This window comes from Schistocerca cancellata, chromosome 6, assembly GCF_023864275.1.
Source record: "Schistocerca cancellata isolate TAMUIC-IGC-003103 chromosome 6, iqSchCanc2.1, whole genome shotgun sequence".
In the NCBI taxonomy this organism is placed as follows: Eukaryota; Metazoa; Arthropoda; class Insecta; order Orthoptera; family Acrididae; genus Schistocerca; species Schistocerca cancellata.
Window position 1 is genome coordinate 533,718,841 of NC_064631.1, and position 19,086 is coordinate 533,737,926.

Here is a 19,086-nt window from a genome sequence, read left to right on the forward strand (position 1 = left end):
TTGAGCATGTTTGGGACTGGATGAAGCGTCGTCTCACGCGGTCTGCACGTCCAGCACGAACGCTGGTCCAACTGAGGCGCCAGGTGGAAATGGCATGGCAAGCCGTTCCACAGGACTACATCCAGCATCTCTACGATCGTCTCCATGGGAGAATAGCAGCCTGCATTGCTGCGAAAGGTGGATATACACTGTACTAGTGCCGACATTGTGCATGCTCTGTTGCCTGTGTCTATGTGCCTGTGGTTCTGTCAGTGTGATCATGTGATGTATCTGACCCCAGAAATGTGTCAATAAAGTTTCCCCTTCCTGGGACAATGAATTCACGGTGTTCTTATTTCAATTTCCAGGAGTGTATCTCAAATAATAAAGTTATTGTAGAGCTGTGAAATCGCTTCAATCATTTGTAATAACCCTGTATTAACTGCTGAGGAACTATACTCCAAGAATTTACTTTTACTACATTATAATAATATATTTGTTATTCAATACTATATGTAAATGTCAATATAAACTGCAGAGAATATGGCTGTAGCACTTTAAAAAAAATGTACTAGTATCATTTTAGTGATATATTATCAAAGAACAAGTTAAAATTACAATATGAGATTTAAGACGGGAAATGTTTAAAAACGAACAGTTGGAATTTTTCTGAATTGAACTATTCTATTCAAAACAATCAATTATGCAATATATATGATGGTCATAAGTAGTGGAGTATGAGCCACATTTCAGGTTTTGCAACGAAAAACTTCCGAAGAGCTGAGATCTACAGTGTACTTCATTTCAGTGTTCTTCATTGCGCATAGAGGAGACTGAACACAGTGTTATATTATGGTCCAATACTTGGTGTACTTGCCAAAGATAGGAGATGGATAAATATAAACTGATATGGATTTTAAGTATTGTAACATCTGATAGTAACATTTTTTCCACAATGCATCGCCAATATTGAGAAAGGGTTACACACACCAGTGTCTCCACTGCACTCAGGAGAACCTGGAGGATCTAATAACAGACATAAATATACAGAAACAAGACCAATTCAGCTAACTTCCAATGGATAATTTTCTGATTGAAATAGATCCTCATATTCATGTTGTAATACAAGCTGCAGACAAATTCTGCGAATTAACTTGTTCTTTATTTGTGCTATTAATTAATATTTTGTTTAATCTAGTTGAATCTTATACAAAATAATTCATGATAATTTTACATATTTGGTTGCACAAATCTTCCACAAATTGTTTGTTAATCCAATTGATTGTAAAATGAAGACTGTTATGAAGATCTGTCAGAAAAGGTTTTGTTTAACTTTCAGTTGCACAAATCCTTTTGGGGGTTGTTGAAACATAGCAGTCTAATAGAAACTTACTATACACGTAAATTTTAAACATAAACAGTAATTTCTGACATAGAGGTGTATGGAAATATGTACTTGTGAAAAAGTTACGGAGAAAACAATTACAGAATCTTAATTACACCAATGTGTAGAAGTCAGTTAACTGGTAGAAACATTTTATATGATACCAATCTTCTGCAATTAGTAAATATAACAAGTGTATTGTTAACATTTGACACCTAAGCATTTATACAAGATATAATTAGTATATAGAACAGAATTCACTTGTGTTTAATATATTAGAATCTAGATAATCATTGAAATGTGTCATTTGTTTTAGGATGAGAATTTTAATTGTTAATTATTGAAATAATAATTTTAAACAATGCTAAGGTCTGTTTTTCAAGGAGTTCCTTGTGGGGTGGGGGAGTGGCTATGTATGTAAAAAACAGTATTCCATTTGAGTCCACGGACTTATCATGACACTACAATGAACAGATACAGTAGAGCGTCGATTATTCGAAGTAATTGGGGGACATGGGTGTTCGGAAAACTGGTTTGTTCGGATAATCGAACTGTACATGTTTATTTGCCAAAAAGAAGTACTGTACAGTAAATTTATTCATAAAAACAGGCATCTCTTTTAGTATTACAAAGTAACATACAAAGGGAACTTCAGTAGGAGTACATAATATGTGGCACAGTTTATTAAACAAAAATATATACATATTACATACGCATTTTGCATGAACAATACACACAGTATACAAAATTAACGTTTAAAAAAATCCTTTATTTTGGTCTGTCTAAACAAACCTACATGCTTACGAGCAGCTAAGTCACGTACTTTTTTCATTACAGATATCTGAAACTGCTCACTCTCATCTTGGGCTTCAAACCACTGCAAGGCAATATCCAAACAAGTGAACGCCTCAGAAGCTGTTGGTATACTTTCATCTTCACTTTCTGGACCACTGATTGATGAGATGCTGGCGGCATCATCTTTATCAGTGACGACGTTTACAATCTCGCTGCCCTGCATGATTTGGTGTCCTGGATCTGCATCATCGATATTCATCCATTCATGAACGTCTTCTTCATCACATTTGTGGCAATCTATTTCTTTTAGCATACCGAGAATTTCGCACATATCATTCTGTTCGTCATTTTCACTCATACCTTGTGAATTTTCATCTGTGTCCAAAATTTTATTCCAGGTTTTCTTCAAATTCTCTTCCTTTACACTATTCCATGCTGCGCTGATCATGTAGGATGCGTCTTTCAAGTCAATATTCTTATGATTTCTTAAGAGACTTTCTTCTCCATCCTCCTCTCTTTCTAACAATAACTTACACAACAATTCTTTCCTGCAGTATTGTTTGAAAGTCTCAATAACACCTTGATCCATGGGCTGTAATAAGGAGGTTACGTTAGGTGGAAGAAATATTACCTTTATGAACTCGTCTTTTTCGTTTAAAATATCACATGACGGATGAGTTGGTGCATTGTCAAGGAGAAGTAGTGTTTTCTCCCTCTTCCCATTCTTTAGCTGATGAGCTTTTACAGAGGGTACGAAAATGTCCAGAAACCACTTCATAAAAATCGTACTATCCATCCAGGCATTCTTTTGTGAGGTGTACACAACAGGCAAGGCTGACATATTAACGTGCTTGAAACAACGCGGTTTTTTACTTTTACCAATGACGAACACAGGCAGTCGGTGATTTCCAGTAGCATTAGCACAAGCCAAAGCTGTAATACGGTCCTTGCTTGTTTTAGGACCAGGTGCTGCTAATTCATGATGTGAAACAAGAGTTTTTCTCGGTAAAGCTTTCCAGTTAAGTCCAGTTTCGTCAGCATTGTAAACGTTTTCGAGAGCATAATCGTCTTCCCTTAATACGTCTCTTGTTTTGACTTTGAAAGAATCAGCTGCTGAAGAATCAGCCGACAGTTTTTCTCCCTGTATTGTAATCTCACGAATGCCGTGTCTTGACTTGAAGCATTTTAAACAGCCCGTGCTCGCTTTAAAGTTCGAAGGCCCTCCAAGTTTTTCGTTGAACTGCATTGCCTTCTCACACAGAATGGGACCTGAGATAGGTTCTCCTTCCGATCTCTTTTGTGTAAACCACTTGTAAACAGCATCATCTAGTACTGTGTTAGTGGCGAGCTTCATATATCTGTAATTGTCGACTTCCCCACCTTGTACTCATTGGATAAAGTGGTTGCAGATTCACCTTCTTCTAACCTTTTAATAATCTCGTACTTGTCCCTCATAGAAAGGACAACACGTTTACGTTTAAGCATTTTGTATCGTTAAGTTCACTTTTTCACGCAGCAGCACACAAATGGTCGTAACAGAGAACAGAAGGTGACTGTTTGCACCGTGAGAAGCTCTTCTTGGGGGCGATCCTTCAAACTGCGCGGAGCGGCACGCCTCAACTCTAAGCTGGCACAGCTGTTGCTGTGAACAGCTTTGATACTGCTGCTACTTCTACTGCCAGTGTCAAACCAACAGAAGTGTGATGATTGTTGAAACACAGTGACTGGCGGCTTGGCCGGTCAGCAGCGCCTTGTGAAGGCCCCATTAGAAGCAATGTTCCGCCAGCGGTAGCCCAGTGCGGCGACTACTGTGGGAGTGAAGGGGTTGACGGACGGCAGGGTGGGAGAGTACCAGGTGCGAGCGAGTACACAGTTCGGTTAAGCGGTCGTTCGGGTGACTGACGTTCAGATAATCGACGTTCTACTGTATTTGAATGTTGTGAGGGGCAGTTGCATTTCGTGAAACTGAACTTCTAATTATTGTTGTTTTCTGCTCACGCTAGAGAGGGCTCTTGATTCACTTTGTAGGAAGTACCAGAAATTAGTTATATGTGATTGACTTCAGTATAAATTTTGTGTATGATGGTAAATTCATATGATCTGATGCAGACTGTGTTTTTTTCTAACTAGTGTGGAAGGGAACAGTAGCTCAGTCATAGACAATATTTTTATTCATTCTCCATTACTAGATGGGCATTTTGTTAGTAAAAGTGTGAATGGCCTTCCAGACCATGATGCACTAATTTTAACACTAAAAGGCTTTTGTACTCAAACAAATGTCACATGTAATTACAAACTATGTAGGAAAGTTAATCCAACAGCAATAGAGTGTTTTTTAAACCTCGTCAAGAAACAAGAGTGGCAGGATTTTTATAGTGCTGATAACACGGACGATAAATATAATGCTTTCCTTAACACATTTCTCATGCTCTTTGAGAGTTGCTTTCCAGTAGAACATTCTAAATGGGGTACTAGCAGTAACAGGCAGCTCGGGTGGCTGACTAGCAGGATAAGGATATTATGTAGAACAAAGCAGGAAGTACATCAAAATGTTAGAAGTAGTCACAATCAAGCTGTAGTACCCCATTACAAACAATATTGTAAAGTGCTTACAAATGTTATTAGGAAGGCAAAGAATATGTGGTATGCAAGAAGAACAGCTAATTCACAGGATAAAATTAAAACCATGTGGTCAGTTGTGAAGGCAGTGTCTGGTCAACGGCACAACATCGATGATATAAAGTCAGTTCGCAGTAAAAATATTTCTGTTACTGATAATCAGATATGTTACAGTATTTGACAATCATTTTCTGAGAATTGCTGGTGAATTAAATAAATATTTAGCTTCTACAGAGAATCATATAAACTGTCTTGGCAAATGCCTTTCGAAGATTGAAGTCTGAAATACTCCTCTGTGATACAGACAAGGGGGAGACTGAGTCAATAAATAAATCACTGAAGACTAAGGACTCTCATGGTTATGATGGAGAGCCTAGCAGAGTATTAAAGTACTGTGCTACACATGTTAGCCCTGTATTTAGCCATATTTGTAATTTTTCCTTTACGAATGGTCAGTTTCCTGAGCGATTAAGTACTCAGTAGTAAAGTCGCTTTATAAAAAGGAAGAAAGGGATAATGTAGACAATTTTAGACTTATTTCTGTGCCACCAGTGTTTGCTAAAGTTATTGAAAAGGCTGTGTATGTAAGGATAATTGACCATTTTGTATCACACGATTTGCTATAAACTGTACAGTTCGAGTTTAGAAGCCGCTTAACAACTGAAAATGCTATATTCTCTTTTCTGTGTGAGGTGCTGGACGGGTCAAACAAACAATTTTGAATGCTAGACATATTTTTTGATTTAAGTAAGGTGTTTGATTGCGTTGGTTGCAAAATATTGCTCCCGAAGTTGGACCATTATGGAATATGGGGAGTAGCTCACACTTGGTTCACCTCTTACTTTAGCAACAGACAGCAAAAGGTCATTATTCACAGTGTTGAGAATGGCTGTGATGTGGGGTCTGAATGGGGTAGGTCAAGTGGGGGGTGCCCCAGGGATCAGTGTTGGGGCCACTCCTGTTCCTTATTTATACAAATGACATGCCATGTAATATTACAGGAAATTCTAAAATATTTCTGTTTGCTGATGACACAAGCTTGGTAGTAAAGCATGTTGTGTGCAACATTGGCTCAGTTACAAATAGTGCAGTTCATGACTTAAGTTCATGACTTGTAGAAAATAAAGCTAAATCACAGTAAGACTCAGTTTTTACAGTTTCTGAGACACAATTCAACAAAACCTAATGTTTTAATTTCATAAAATGGTCATATGATTAGTGAAACTGCACAGTTCAGATTTCTAGGTGTTCAGATAGATAGTAAACTGTCATGGAACACCCACATTCAGCATCTTGTTCAAAGACTTAATGCTTCCATTTTTTACTATTCAAATGGTCAAAGACTTAATGCTTCCATTTTTTACTATTCGAATGGTATCTGAAGTGAGTGATGATTTGATACGAAAATTAGTCTACTTTGCTCATTTTCATTTGCTTATGTCATATGGTATTATATTCTGGGGTAACTCTTCCCATTCTAAAAGGATATTTTTGGCTCAAACAGACAGTTCGGGCAAAAAGTGGTGTAAGTTCAAGAACCTCTTGTCAACCCCTGTTCAAGAGTGTGGGCATTTTGACTTTGGCCTCTCAATATATATATTCCTTACTGTCATTTCTTGTCAACAATATTAGCTTATTCCAAAGAAAATCAGCTTTCACTCAGTTAATACTTGGCAGAAATCAAACCTGCATTTGGATCGGACTTCCTCAACTGTTGTGCAAAAAGGTGTGCAGTATACTGCTGCTTCCATTTTCAATAAGCTACCACTCAAATTCGAAAATCTTAGCAGTAGTAAGCAAATTGAAGAGTTTCCTAATGGTCACTCCTCCTATTCTGTCGAGGAGTTCCTTCAAAAAGTAAGCTAATTCTTGTTTTATTGTTGATTATGTTTACTTGAACTTATGGATTGACTTTTTTCAGGTTCATAAACTTTTTTTTTTGTCTGTTATTACTTTCATGTTTTTTAATTTCATGTAGAGACATTCCATGGCCTTGCGAGATTTGCTCCTCAATTTGGTCCTACAGAACTTTACGTGTAAATAAATAAAATAAATAAATGTCAGTTACCTCATGTAGTAGAAGTTCAAGAGAATGGGAGAAGTAGGGAAGATTAGTGCAACTTCGGGCTATTTCCCAAGCATGAAACCCTAAATTTCGACGAATTAGTTGTCTGAGGATTTGATGTAGATACACCTGGCTCTGAAACACACAGTAATGTACACACAACACATTTAAGGACATTTACATTTCTTTTGAAGTACAGTATGAAAATTAAGGCGAATCACATTTTCCTCAATTAACTGACAATTTATAAGAACAACACAATAAAGTGGGGTATTTAAGACATAAAGTCAGTTTCAGCAATCTCCAAATCTATTTATCAGACTAAATGTTGCACTTTTATTACTTGCCTTGGCAGATGTTTGTCTTGCACATGATGTACTGTTCCCTGTATAACATATTATAAAATAATCTAAACGATGAAACCCAATTCACACTTTTCTCACATGGCATCCTGAAAGCTTTGGAACAAGGTAGTCAGGTAGATGCTGTATTTCTTGATTTCTAAAAGGCATCTGACTCAGTGCCACACCCGTGTTCATTGTCAAAAGTACAATCATATGGAGTATCAAGTGAAATTTGTGACTGGACTGAGGACTTTTTGGTAGGGAGGACACAGCATGTTATCTTGCATGGAGAGTCATTATCAGATGTAGAAGTAACTTCAGGTGTGTCACAGGGAAGTGTGTTGGAACCCTTGCTGTTCATGTTGCATATAAATGACCTTGCAGACAATATTAATAGTAACATGAGACTTTTTGCAGATGATGCAGTTATCTATAATGAAGTACTATCTGAAAGAAGCTGCATAAATATACAGTCAGATACTTCTAAGATTTCAAAACGGTGCAAAAGGTGGCAACTTGCTTTAAATATTCAGAAATGTAAAATTGTGCACTCCACAACAAAACGAAAAAAAGTACTATCCTATGTTATAATATCAATGAGTCACTTTGGAATTGGCCAACTCATACAAATACCCAAGTGTAACACTTTCTAGGGATATGTAATGGAATGATCACAAAGACACAGTTGTAGGTAAAGCACGCAGATGACTTTGATTTATTGGTAGAATACTGGGAACTGCAATCAGTCTACAAAGGAGATTGCTTACTAATCACCTGTGCAACCAGTTCTAAAATACTACTCAAGTGTGTGGGACACATACCAAGTAGGACTAACAGGAGATATTGTAAATACACAGAGAAAGGCAGCATGAATGATCACAGGTTTGTCTGATCCATAGGAAAGTGTCACAGAGGTACTGAAGGAATTGAGCTGGCATGCTCTTGAAGACAGACACAAACTATCCTGAGAAAGTCTATTAACAAAGTTGTAAGAAATATAAATTAAATAATGACTCTGGAAATATACTACAACCCCCTACATATCGCTCACATAGGGGTCATGAGGGTAAATTTAGGACAATTACTGCACACGTAGAGGCATTCAAACTATCATTCTTCCATGCTCTATAGGTGAATGGAAACAGGAAGAAATCCTAATAATTGGTGCAATGGGAAGTACTCTCCGCCACGCAGAGAATAGATGTAGATGTAGATAAAGATGTATATGGACAACAAACTTTTCTTGAAAAAAAATTATGACTATCCACTGATTGTTCTAGAATTACCCTCATACTCTACTATTCAGCATACAGTCTTGCTGTGCCAGAGGATGGAAAAAATCATTATTTATAGCACTCTGTTCTAACTTATCAGTGATCGAATAGTTTGGATTATAACACATATCCTTTAACAGTAGTACTAGTTAATAATGTACTACAATAAATATTCACCTGAAAAAAAAATAAGAATATTCAATGCTACAAGACTCTGCAGTGATAGCTGCATTTTGTTGAGTGCTAATTTGCAGCAACTGATAAAATATAATATTTTTGTAATTATCTTTGTATTTTAATTATTTACTTCTTTATAATGTTTTACAATACAATTTTTTAAAGATACATAGAGATAAGACAGTAATAAACAAAAGTAACTGAAAGCTGTTAAAATCCATACCGTTTTCTCCAGAAGGCAAAATGGTAAAGAAAACGGTGAGTTGCTATCAGATGTAAACAGCATTGTATCATTTTCAACTCCCAAAAGAATTGCATCTTCAAACAGTATAGCTGCAAGGAAAAAGAAAAAGACTTCTGTTAAAAGTTGTATGATAGTATAAGCAACATCTGATATACAACATGCAATCAATTCCAAGAAATCTGAGTGAAAGCTCAATCTATGAAGAACTTTGGTAGTGTAACGATTTTTACAAGGCAGACCACATACACGACTCTCTTGTCTGGTATTCTGATAAGTATCTGAGACCACGAAGTCAAACTGCAGATAAACGGCAAGAAAACTATTGAGGCACAAAAGTGTGAAAAGCTGTTCTCAACCCAAAGACTGATTTTAACATTTCAATTCTTTCCTAAGCACTATTCTATTGGATGTAATAATATCCTTGCTTTCCTTCAACTGATGTACTAATTTATCCAGCCAGTCATTGGGGGCAGAGCATGGACCTACAATTTAATGTGGTAACTAACAAATCATTGTCAGAAGTGAAATAAGCAATAAATAACACAAACAAATCCAAGGACCAACTGGTGGTATAATTGTGCACCTTTGGATTTGTCGTTGGGCACTTACCTACTGAACCATGAAGCCACTTTCAAGATGTTTCAATGATAAAAGATTCCCTGATGAGTTATAAGAGAACCAATATTTGAAACAGATAAAAAAACAAGACTGCTACATTCATTGTGAATATTGTGTAAAGACAATAACAAAAGAGTAATAAAGAAAACAGTATATATGGCCATACAGCTAGACATTCCCTTTTTACTCTATTTATGGGTGAAACTAATTCATCGTTAATGCCTAGAAGAGCACAGCAACCTGTTCAATTCTGTAACAAAGTGCACACTAGTATAACAGATCAAAACAATCAGGCCTTGATAGAGCACTAATTAAGAACACTGCTTGTAAAGGACAACAGTCTTGGTTCAAGTCCTGGTTAAGAATACAATTTTAATCTTTCCAGAAATTCTGTAACAGTGCTCACTTTGCTACAGTGTGAAAGATTCATTCTGGAAACAACTCCCAAGACTGCAACCAATATTTTTCCGTGATGTACGCTCTCCTGATAGTGTTACTGCAGTAAAATATGTCACCAATTTGTAAAATAAGAGACAATGAGAGAACTGAACCTGTGCAGCCCATTCATGTCTTGAGTCTGCGCAGTTCTGTCGGTAATGGTAAGAAAACCACACTTGGAAAGCAAGGAAGCGTGGTTTCAATTCTAGCTTGTTTGTTTCTTTATTCTGTATCTGGATCACAACTATGGTAATCTTTATGATGAATTGAACTAACTGAATACTTATTTGCATTCAATAAATCCTTTATGGTATGGAATAAGCTGTAAAGGAGAAACAAATTGAAACTGCATTTAAAAATATTGCTGCTGGCTGTTACACATTTTTCTCAATTTGCAGACTGTAAAGACTTTTATAGCTGTGTATTTCATTGCCTTCTGTGGCAAAGCGAGATCCACTAGAGGGATATACAAATACTTTACCCTTCCAATACTGTTTTCTCTTACTACTTATATTATTTTTGAACTGCAATGAACTTTGTCCACTCGATAAATGTAGTATGATGCTGTTTTTCGTACTTCCAATGACTTAAACAGATACCTGCAAGATGTACGTGTGTGAACCTCACAAACAATTCTAATTAGTTTCTTTTGCAAAGTCAATAGTTTTTGTCTAATTGAGAAGTTAAACAGGAATACTATTTCCCAGAATAGAGGTCTGCCAGCCTGATATTTTGTAAGGGGTAAAAACTAAGAGGATGTGTCTACAATTGAGCAATGAAAATAAATTATTTTTTAAAAAATCATCATACAGTGTTGTTATTATTATTTTTTTTTAAGTGTCCAATAATGATCTAAAATTTTCACCTGTGAGTGTTAATGTGCGATACACTTCACTGCAAGTGAAAGTTTGTGAAACAAGTGTACAAACACCATTATTTTAAATTCCCAAGCAGTCAGTGATGAACTCTCATAACTGCAACCAGTTACTAATTTGACAGGGAGTACCCAGAAGTCAGACCAAGCTGTCAGTCTCACTTGTCACTCTTTGCTTCATCATTCAGTTGCTGGTTTGTGACCAAGTCAGAATAACAGATAATGTGTTTATTTCCAAACTGACATTCCTTTTGGTGTTCCTTGCTTAGGAGTATGGTGAATATTTGAATAGCATAAGGTTGCTAATGTTTTTCACAAACTGGAGCTTCACTAAAACAGGGCTGAAGCTTTGCACTACCGTGAAATAGAGGGTAGAGCACAATGGATAGGATTTGTGAACTGGAGTGGCAATCATCAAAACAAAGGTGTTTTTCGTTGTTACAGGATCTTCTCATGAAATTTCACTCAACTTTCCGCTCAGAATGTGAAAATATTTTGTTATATTACATAGGGAGTAACAACCACCATAATAAAATAAATCAAAACTCGCACAGAAAGATTTAAGTTTTCTGTGCAAGAGTGGAGCAGTAGAGAAATAGCTTTGTCAGGTACTTAATTGTGAAGTGTAGAATAATCATGCAGATGAAGATGTAGAAGTTGTGTTTTAGTCCTTTAGGTGCCAGCCTCTGGAACATGATTTCAAGGTGGTGGAAGTGGTCCTCTTGAGATGTGACACAGTTGAAGCACCTTGTAATAATTTATCCATAAAACAGAGGAATATGGCAGGTGCTAAAGAGTTTTTGAACGGTGACCAATTATAATGGTAGAGGCCATATGGCACATTGATCACTAGGTAAGCTTGTGACACTGCGTCCAAAAAAATTTGAAATTGAATCTCTATGAGGACAATATTATTGAATAAGGTGCCCTGGCTTAATTTTGGAAAGGGTTCATCCAGGGTCAATAAAGAATAATATTCCACTTCAGCTTTTGCATTAATCGTACTTTAAAATCCCCAGTCTTTAGGTGCTGTTGAGTTTGTGTACTGTTACCAACGGAGAGGTGATTTGGATTGTATGGCATGTACAGTTTCATGAACAGTGCATCTTTAAGTGTGGAAAAAGTCTATCCCAAAAACATTACCCACTTTGGGAGCAGCTACCACAACAAAATTTACTGGACAAGTGACTTGGTTGTGAGTAAAACTGAAAACTTTCATGATGTCCACATACTCATAGATGTCTTGATTGTCTGCAAGGGGGTGACATTAAACTCAAGTATGTGGACTTGTTTAGCAAAGGCACAGAAGCACTAGTTTCAAGGTGCAACTTCACATAGTGTTTGCTTAAGAATGCAACTAAGTACATTTGCTAGATTTCATTCTGAGAAGTCTGCACTTCTAAAAGTGTCCTCTGGAAATGGCATGTTGTCCCTCACAACTTGTGCTGGAGAACTGACTGCCAAGTCTTCTTTCATCATAAACAACTCTATGCTACACATGCCATTTCATAAGCATGAGCTATTTGCATTACTCAAAAAAGGATCCGATACCAGCAATAAGTGGTTTCTCACTTCTGAGTGGGGATAAGATGCACTATTAACATCCCCAATTACAAAATCAATTTTAGCCTGGTGCTGTCTTGTCAGAGGGCACACCAGCTGACATGTGCCATCTGGGTATTGAAACCATTGAGGATGACAAGATTGTTCTGCCAGCTACTAGGTCTCCTTAATGATGTCAAGTGGCACTACAAGCTTGCTCCTCTTATTTTCCACAGAAACTGTGTCTCTTCCATTCCCATAAAATGGGTCACATATTTTGCAAAAGAAAACACACACAATACTCAAAAATACCAACAGCCTATACATAGGAACACATACGTATTGTCCAATTTCACAGGCAAGCATGGTGATTATTTTTCCCTTGTTCACATCAGTTACTTCATTTAAAATAAAATAATATACAAATTTTGTGGTGGCTGCCATTCTCTCATGAAAGAGTAAAACACTGAAAAGAGCACGATTCAAAGCAATGTGTGATCTGTGAACTGAATGCACAAATTACACAACTTAGACAATGTGTTTGTTTAGCTTCTGTTTGTTGTGCGAGTACTTTATGCATCAGGATAATAGCACCTGTCACAACTCAAGTAGGAAAATTTATGGCTAATATTAAATGCAAATGGCTAATGGCTTATTTAATGCACTCTTTCTGTCAGATTCCTTTACAAAATATAGGTAGAAAGATTACGAGTACTAATCAATACACCCCTTTGTTGCTTTGACAGGCAAAAATTTCTGAATTATATATTAACTCGCAATCAAGTGCTTTTCTCTTCTACAACCTGATTAATACTGAATTTAGTTATTTCCATTTTTTAAATTTACACTCATGTATTTGAGAAATCCTCTTTATCCATGTTTGATCTGCAAGAATTTCAGATTTTCTATGCTTGTGGTTATGTGATGCTCAAATAGAAATATGAATTTGTTTCGAACTACTGAGGTCCTTCAATAAAAAAACTCATATACTTCACTTAAGCCCTTCCTTCCTCACTCCATAATATTCTGAGGAAGCAAGTTGATTTTCCCTATCCCTCTACTCTTATGTGGTGAAATTGGAGTGTTTGTCAGTTTAATTCCCTTTAATTCTGACTATCTGAATTCTGAATTTTTTGCAAATTTCCTAGTAGAAGACATCATTCTGAAGCATGGAGCACAGAGAGATTAGGATACAATACCGCCTGTGATGACATTTGCATACATTCACAAGACACTGTAGGCTTCGAACTATTCTTTCTGCCCTGTGCTTGCAAGGCCGAAATGACAGTGGATGCATTTGGTTCCAGCTTCAACTGGATGATTCTCAAGATGACTATGTGAAACAACCCATCACCAGGACCAAAGAAGCAAGACACTGGCTTGCATACAGGTCCTGAACACCCAGGAGAAAGATCAAGAGTGCTGTAACATCAAGGAAAGGCTAGTGAGATACAGACCAGAATACTTGAAATGGATTTTTATGCTTGTGTAGAAAGTGCCACTATCAGATAAACTACTAAAATGCTAATTTGGGCCATATCATACATTTTGTTGCTTGTTGGACATCACAGACAATTTGAGGATTATGATCCTACATCAAGAAGATAAAACTGCAGAGATGTCGTCCACATCATCCAATTGAAGCCCTACTAAAGTCATGAGGTACAGTAAGAAGATTGGGGCTTCTTGTTCAAGGAAACTGAAGAACAACTTTATGACTGTGTAGCTTTGATGGTGGGGAGAGGGGAACCTCTGTAGTTCATCATGAAGAGGATGCAACAGCTTGACCACAATGTGAAAATTTATCAGCTCTGTCATACACAGAACCACTGACAAAATTTAAATCCAGGGTGCTGTAGATGGCTCCAATGAGAACTTCTGAAATAGTGGGTCACTACTTCTCCAGGAGAGTGAACAATATCACAAACTGCAGTGCATGCAGTGTGGTGTAGCAGTTAGTGCCACTGGCTGGCATGCTGCAGGTTCCCAGTTCAAACCTGATTGCTAGTAAGTATTTATTATTTAGTATTTGTCAATTGTGTTTCCAATGTTAGTAATTCTGGAATATTTGATGTTTGTTTGTATAAAAATCAGCCCTCTGTTTTGGCTGTACACTGGAGTTTGTAATAAATGTGCTTTCAAGTACTTGCTGTATTTCATGTATGACTCTGCTTTCAGATTTGGACTGTAGTGTGGTTATAACACAACAAAATCTTAGGATCTTGAATAGCTCTCTGGCATTCAGCTGGTTGGCATCATGTAAAAGGCATGGCATTTCAGCAAGCATACTTGTTGCCATCTTCAAGTGTTCCTTTGATGGGGTGAAATCTCCTGGCTGCCACCTTTATATTCTCCTTCCTGCCCCTCCTGCTGGTGCCTGCAGGCATGGACCTAGCGTGGTAGTGGGGGAAGTGTAGTGTCAGGCATTGAGGGTTCGGTTGGGTTGTTTGGGGGGAGGAGACCAGACAGCGAGGTCATCGGTATCAGATTAGGGAAGGATGGGGAAGGATATAAGCTGAGCCCTTTCAGAGGAACCATCCCGTCATTTGCCGGGAGTGATTTAGGGAAATAATGGAAAACCTAAATCAGGATGGCCGGATGCAGGATTGAAACGTCTTCCTCCCGAATGAGAGTCCAGAGTGCTAGCCACTGTGCCACCTCACTCAGTCGGGCACTGATACAGGGCCTTCAGTAGTGCTGCAGGTAGTGCCAGATGGGGATCCCTCCTTGTGTAGTGACAGTTGTTCATCATCCTCTTCTTCTGTCAATGGGAGGAGACCTCCATGTAGAATGCTGCTGTGCTTTGATAACACCCAAAGCTTTGTCCCGGGTCTTTTTTAACTGAAAACAGCTGTCCTTTCTTATTAGTCCATCAACCAGTCAGATCTCTACAGCTTCTTTGATAATACAATCCCAGAAGGTGTTGGCTTGTTACAACAACTTCTTGTTATCATAATTTGTGGTATGTTCATGGGAGATGCAGTGCTCTGCAACAGTGGATTTTTGTTGGCTGAATGTTGCCTGCATGGTACTTATGTTCAGTGTATCTTTCCTGAACTGTCCAGAGAGTCTGGCCTACATGAATTTTTCCATACTGATAAGGGATGTGACAGAGTCTTCGAAGTGTTAGGTCACCCTTGACTGATCCTAATAAGGTTTTCCTGTTGGCTGGTGGGTAGAAATGCACTTGATGTTGTGTTTCCAGAGTATTCTTCTAGTTTTTGGTGAATGTTCCCAATCTATGGAATAATCTCCATCACAATCACTTTGTCTATGCCTTCAGCAGGCTGTGGCCTTGATTTCTTAGATTTTAAGACACATTGCAGTTGCTGTAACCATTTGTACGAAACATGGCTTGTAAGAACTGCAATTTGTCTGCTGTCATGATCTGAGATTTTGTCTCCTCTGTGCACTAGTATGCTTAGCACACCTTCTTTTTGTCAATGGGCTTGCAAGTACAGATTGTTTGTGTTTGTTTATGGTACACACTGTGCCAAGCATGTCATTTGGTCTTTGGTTGATGAGCACATCCAGAAATGGAAATTCATGCTTTTTATCTGTCTCCATCATGAAATTCATGTTCTCGTGCAGCGAATTCAGGTGTTGCAGATAGTATTGTAGGTGACATTATCCATATGGTCAGATTATAAATGTTTTGTCTACCTATTGAAAGAAGCACAAAGGCTTGTAGACTGTCAAGTCCAAGGCTTGCTCTTCTAATGCCTCCATAAACATACCGGCCGCCACTGGTGATAGTAGGCAGCCCATCGTTACTTTGTCTGTTTGTTCATAACAATTTCTGTGGAACAGAAAGTAGGTAGACGTAAGCACAAATTCAAAGATCTTGGTTAACGCTTGCCCAAACTGTTCTACTATTAGGCTTAGAAAGTCTCTTACACATTGAGATACAATGTCAAAGCTCACCATGAGGTCTTCTAGGCACCAGTTGAAAGTTCTGGAGTGGCAGAATGAAATGTGCTGAATTTTGTATGTGGTGCTGGCATTTGCTCAGTAAGGGGCGAGCATTACTGTCAGGCATTTCACTAATGCACATTTCGGTGTGACAATGTTGCTAACACTGGACGAAGAGGCATTTCTTGCGTGTGGACTTTAGATAGTCCTTAAAGGCAGTGCTCGTGGATAAAGTTTCTTCACTGTCTTCTTGTCTGGAAATGCATGTTGGAGAAGCTTGATGGTCTTCCTCTTCACGCCCTAGTAGGTAGGATTTTCTTCAGTTCTCCTGTATGTGTCATCCTCTAATAGGTCGTACAACTTTTGTTTGTAAACGTGACATGGTAGCAACGCCATACAATTTCCTTTGTCTGCTTGGAGGACAACTGTCTTAGAATCCTCTTGTAGCTGCTAACTGCTTTTCTCTCTTCTTTGCAGATGTTTGGCTTTGGTAGACCTGCCCTGGTAAGTGTACGGCATTTTTCACCTTTTATCTCCTCTGTAGCATCCCATGAAAATGCAAGAGAAACCTGTTCCACAGCGCTGATAAATTCAGCTGTTGGTATACACATTGCTGCCGGTGTGAAATTTAGTCCCTTTCTTTGTACATTGTTAATTACTTTCTCTGTACTCTTAATGACAGATTTCCAGTTTTTCTTGAGATAGTTTAGCTGCAAGGCTTTCAGATTTAGCAGTTTGTCTGCAGGTGGCTGATTGCTATGCCTTGTTGGCTTCAGACCAGCTAACTGCATTTATCTATCACCCCAAGTCAGGGGAGGGAAGAACATTGACACCAACTGCAGGTGGAGCAAGGAGAGTTCTCTTGAGGTCTCATTGAATCTGCATCGATGTACCAGATCCACTCCCTGACCAATACCAGGAGGGCTCTTCTGGTGATCTGGTTGGTGGCTGGAGTTCTGATGTGATAAATGACTCTTGCAAAGGATGGTATGATTTGGTGCTCTCGGTATCTCAGCAGAAACACAAGGGAGGCCAAAACACTCCATCCTGTTCCAATACTTATCAAGCTTCTTAATTATGCTCCACATCTCCTCCCCATAAAGGTACTTGATGTCCGATTTTGAACAGTTCTCGGGTATTCAGCCAGGTGACATTGTTTATAAGGTCGGATATTTTGGCAAAAAGACTTCTTACCATCTTCAAGTGTTCCTGATGACTGGGTGCTAACTGCTGCGTGCCATCTTCATATCCTGTCTCCCTCCCCCCCCCCCCCCCTCCCACCACTCCTCCTAAAACTTCCAGCCAGTGCCTTTGGGCGTGGGCATAGTGTGGTGTTTTAATTTTAACTGGCAACTGGTACTATTTCTCCTTGTGGATACTCAGTCATCACTATATTAAGTTTACCTGTATCCACCTTGCCACTACTGGCCCATTTGTGGCAGTTTTAAATTTAAATTTTACCTTTAAATCATCTTAACAGATGGTTGGGCACTCTCACTATTTATATCCAAGTATATAATTTTTAATTTATTTTGACAATTCATATCTAACCATGTTTTAATCAGTTATATATTTGTACCCACCTATGTTAATAATTGGGCTAGTCGGCTCTGATGCTATTTGCCACTAGATTGCTTTACTTTCCCCTGCAATACAATGGTCACTACTTTTTGTGCATGGTTGTCTTCTACCGCCGCATAAAACCATATCTCGCCTTTATGTGCAGCCGTCACTACCCTGCAGCCCAGTGTTTCGTGTGTGTGGCAGCCACGCATTTCATTGTCCAAATTATTTTGCATTGTTCATTGATATTCTCTAAGTTTTTCTCTTTTTCTCCTCTGACTGCCCATTTCTTTAGGTAATTTTGTTGATTATAAGATGCATAACACTTTTCCATCGTAACTAAGCCAACCACATTAGCTTCATATTTACAGATGGGCAGTGAATTCCTATTATTATAACCAAACAAGTGTTAAGTGGTTTATAATCTTTTATTACAGCTTCTCCATGTTCCTACTGCAGTCGTATTTCATCTGAATATCGGCTTATAATCGCCCAAAACTAGTCATGACTGAACAAATAAATCTTTTACAACTGAAATGGTTTATTAACTGATTCCAAGTTCTTTGAATTTGTGCTTGCATTAACCTCCTTTCAAAATGATCTTCACCTTCTTAAATTCCACCAGTACTCGTCCCTCATAACCCTTTTACTACAAAAACACATCTCCATGGCGCAAGCATCCCAAACCATCTCTGTTCCCTCCACAAGATACTGCTACTGCACAATCCCTATTACATATACCACATCTCTAAAACGGAATTCCTTGCTCTTGTCTACCTGGAAGAGCATTCAAGACACTGTCTCTATAATTTATCCAACCTGCTGACATCCTACTGCCACTTTGGGACACCACTACCCAATCCTTATCCTATCCACAGTCTTCCTCCTCATCGACCCCTCGTAGTACACTGCCAAGTTGACCTTTTCAAGCTGCCACATCACCAAAACTCCTTACCAACACTAAACTAATCAACAATCTTGGATCAACTAATCAACAATCTTCAGCCTCACAGAAGTTTCAGTCCTATCCAGCGGCCTCACCTTTAGCCCCACACTCAAATTTAACCATGTTGGACTTGTCAAAGGCCTACTCTCCTCCTCCCAATCCCTGCAATGGAAACATTTCTTTGCCACCAATCCTTGAACCAAAGTCAATCTTATTCCAACAGTGAACTCTGCGTCTTCCATTTTACACTACCATCCAACCATGATCATCACCCCCTCATACATAACCAACCCCTGGTCACCTTCCAGGAAT

General features: G+C 38.3%; 1 protein-coding gene across 1 annotated transcript in view; it reads right to left on the reverse strand.

Moving 5' to 3' along the window:
• The window catches only part of LOC126190927 (guanine nucleotide exchange factor subunit Rich), a 294,040-nt gene that overhangs the window by 123,230 nt on the left and 151,724 nt on the right, over window positions 1-19,086 (reverse strand). Inside the window, exons 13-14 of the mRNA XM_049931563.1 lie at window positions 8,861-8,970; window positions 6,846-6,977 (exon numbers count right to left, since the gene is read on the reverse strand). Coding sequence (XP_049787520.1) covers window positions 6,846-6,977; window positions 8,861-8,970 — 242 coding nt within the window. The remainder of the gene's footprint in view (window positions 1-6,845; window positions 6,978-8,860; window positions 8,971-19,086) is intronic.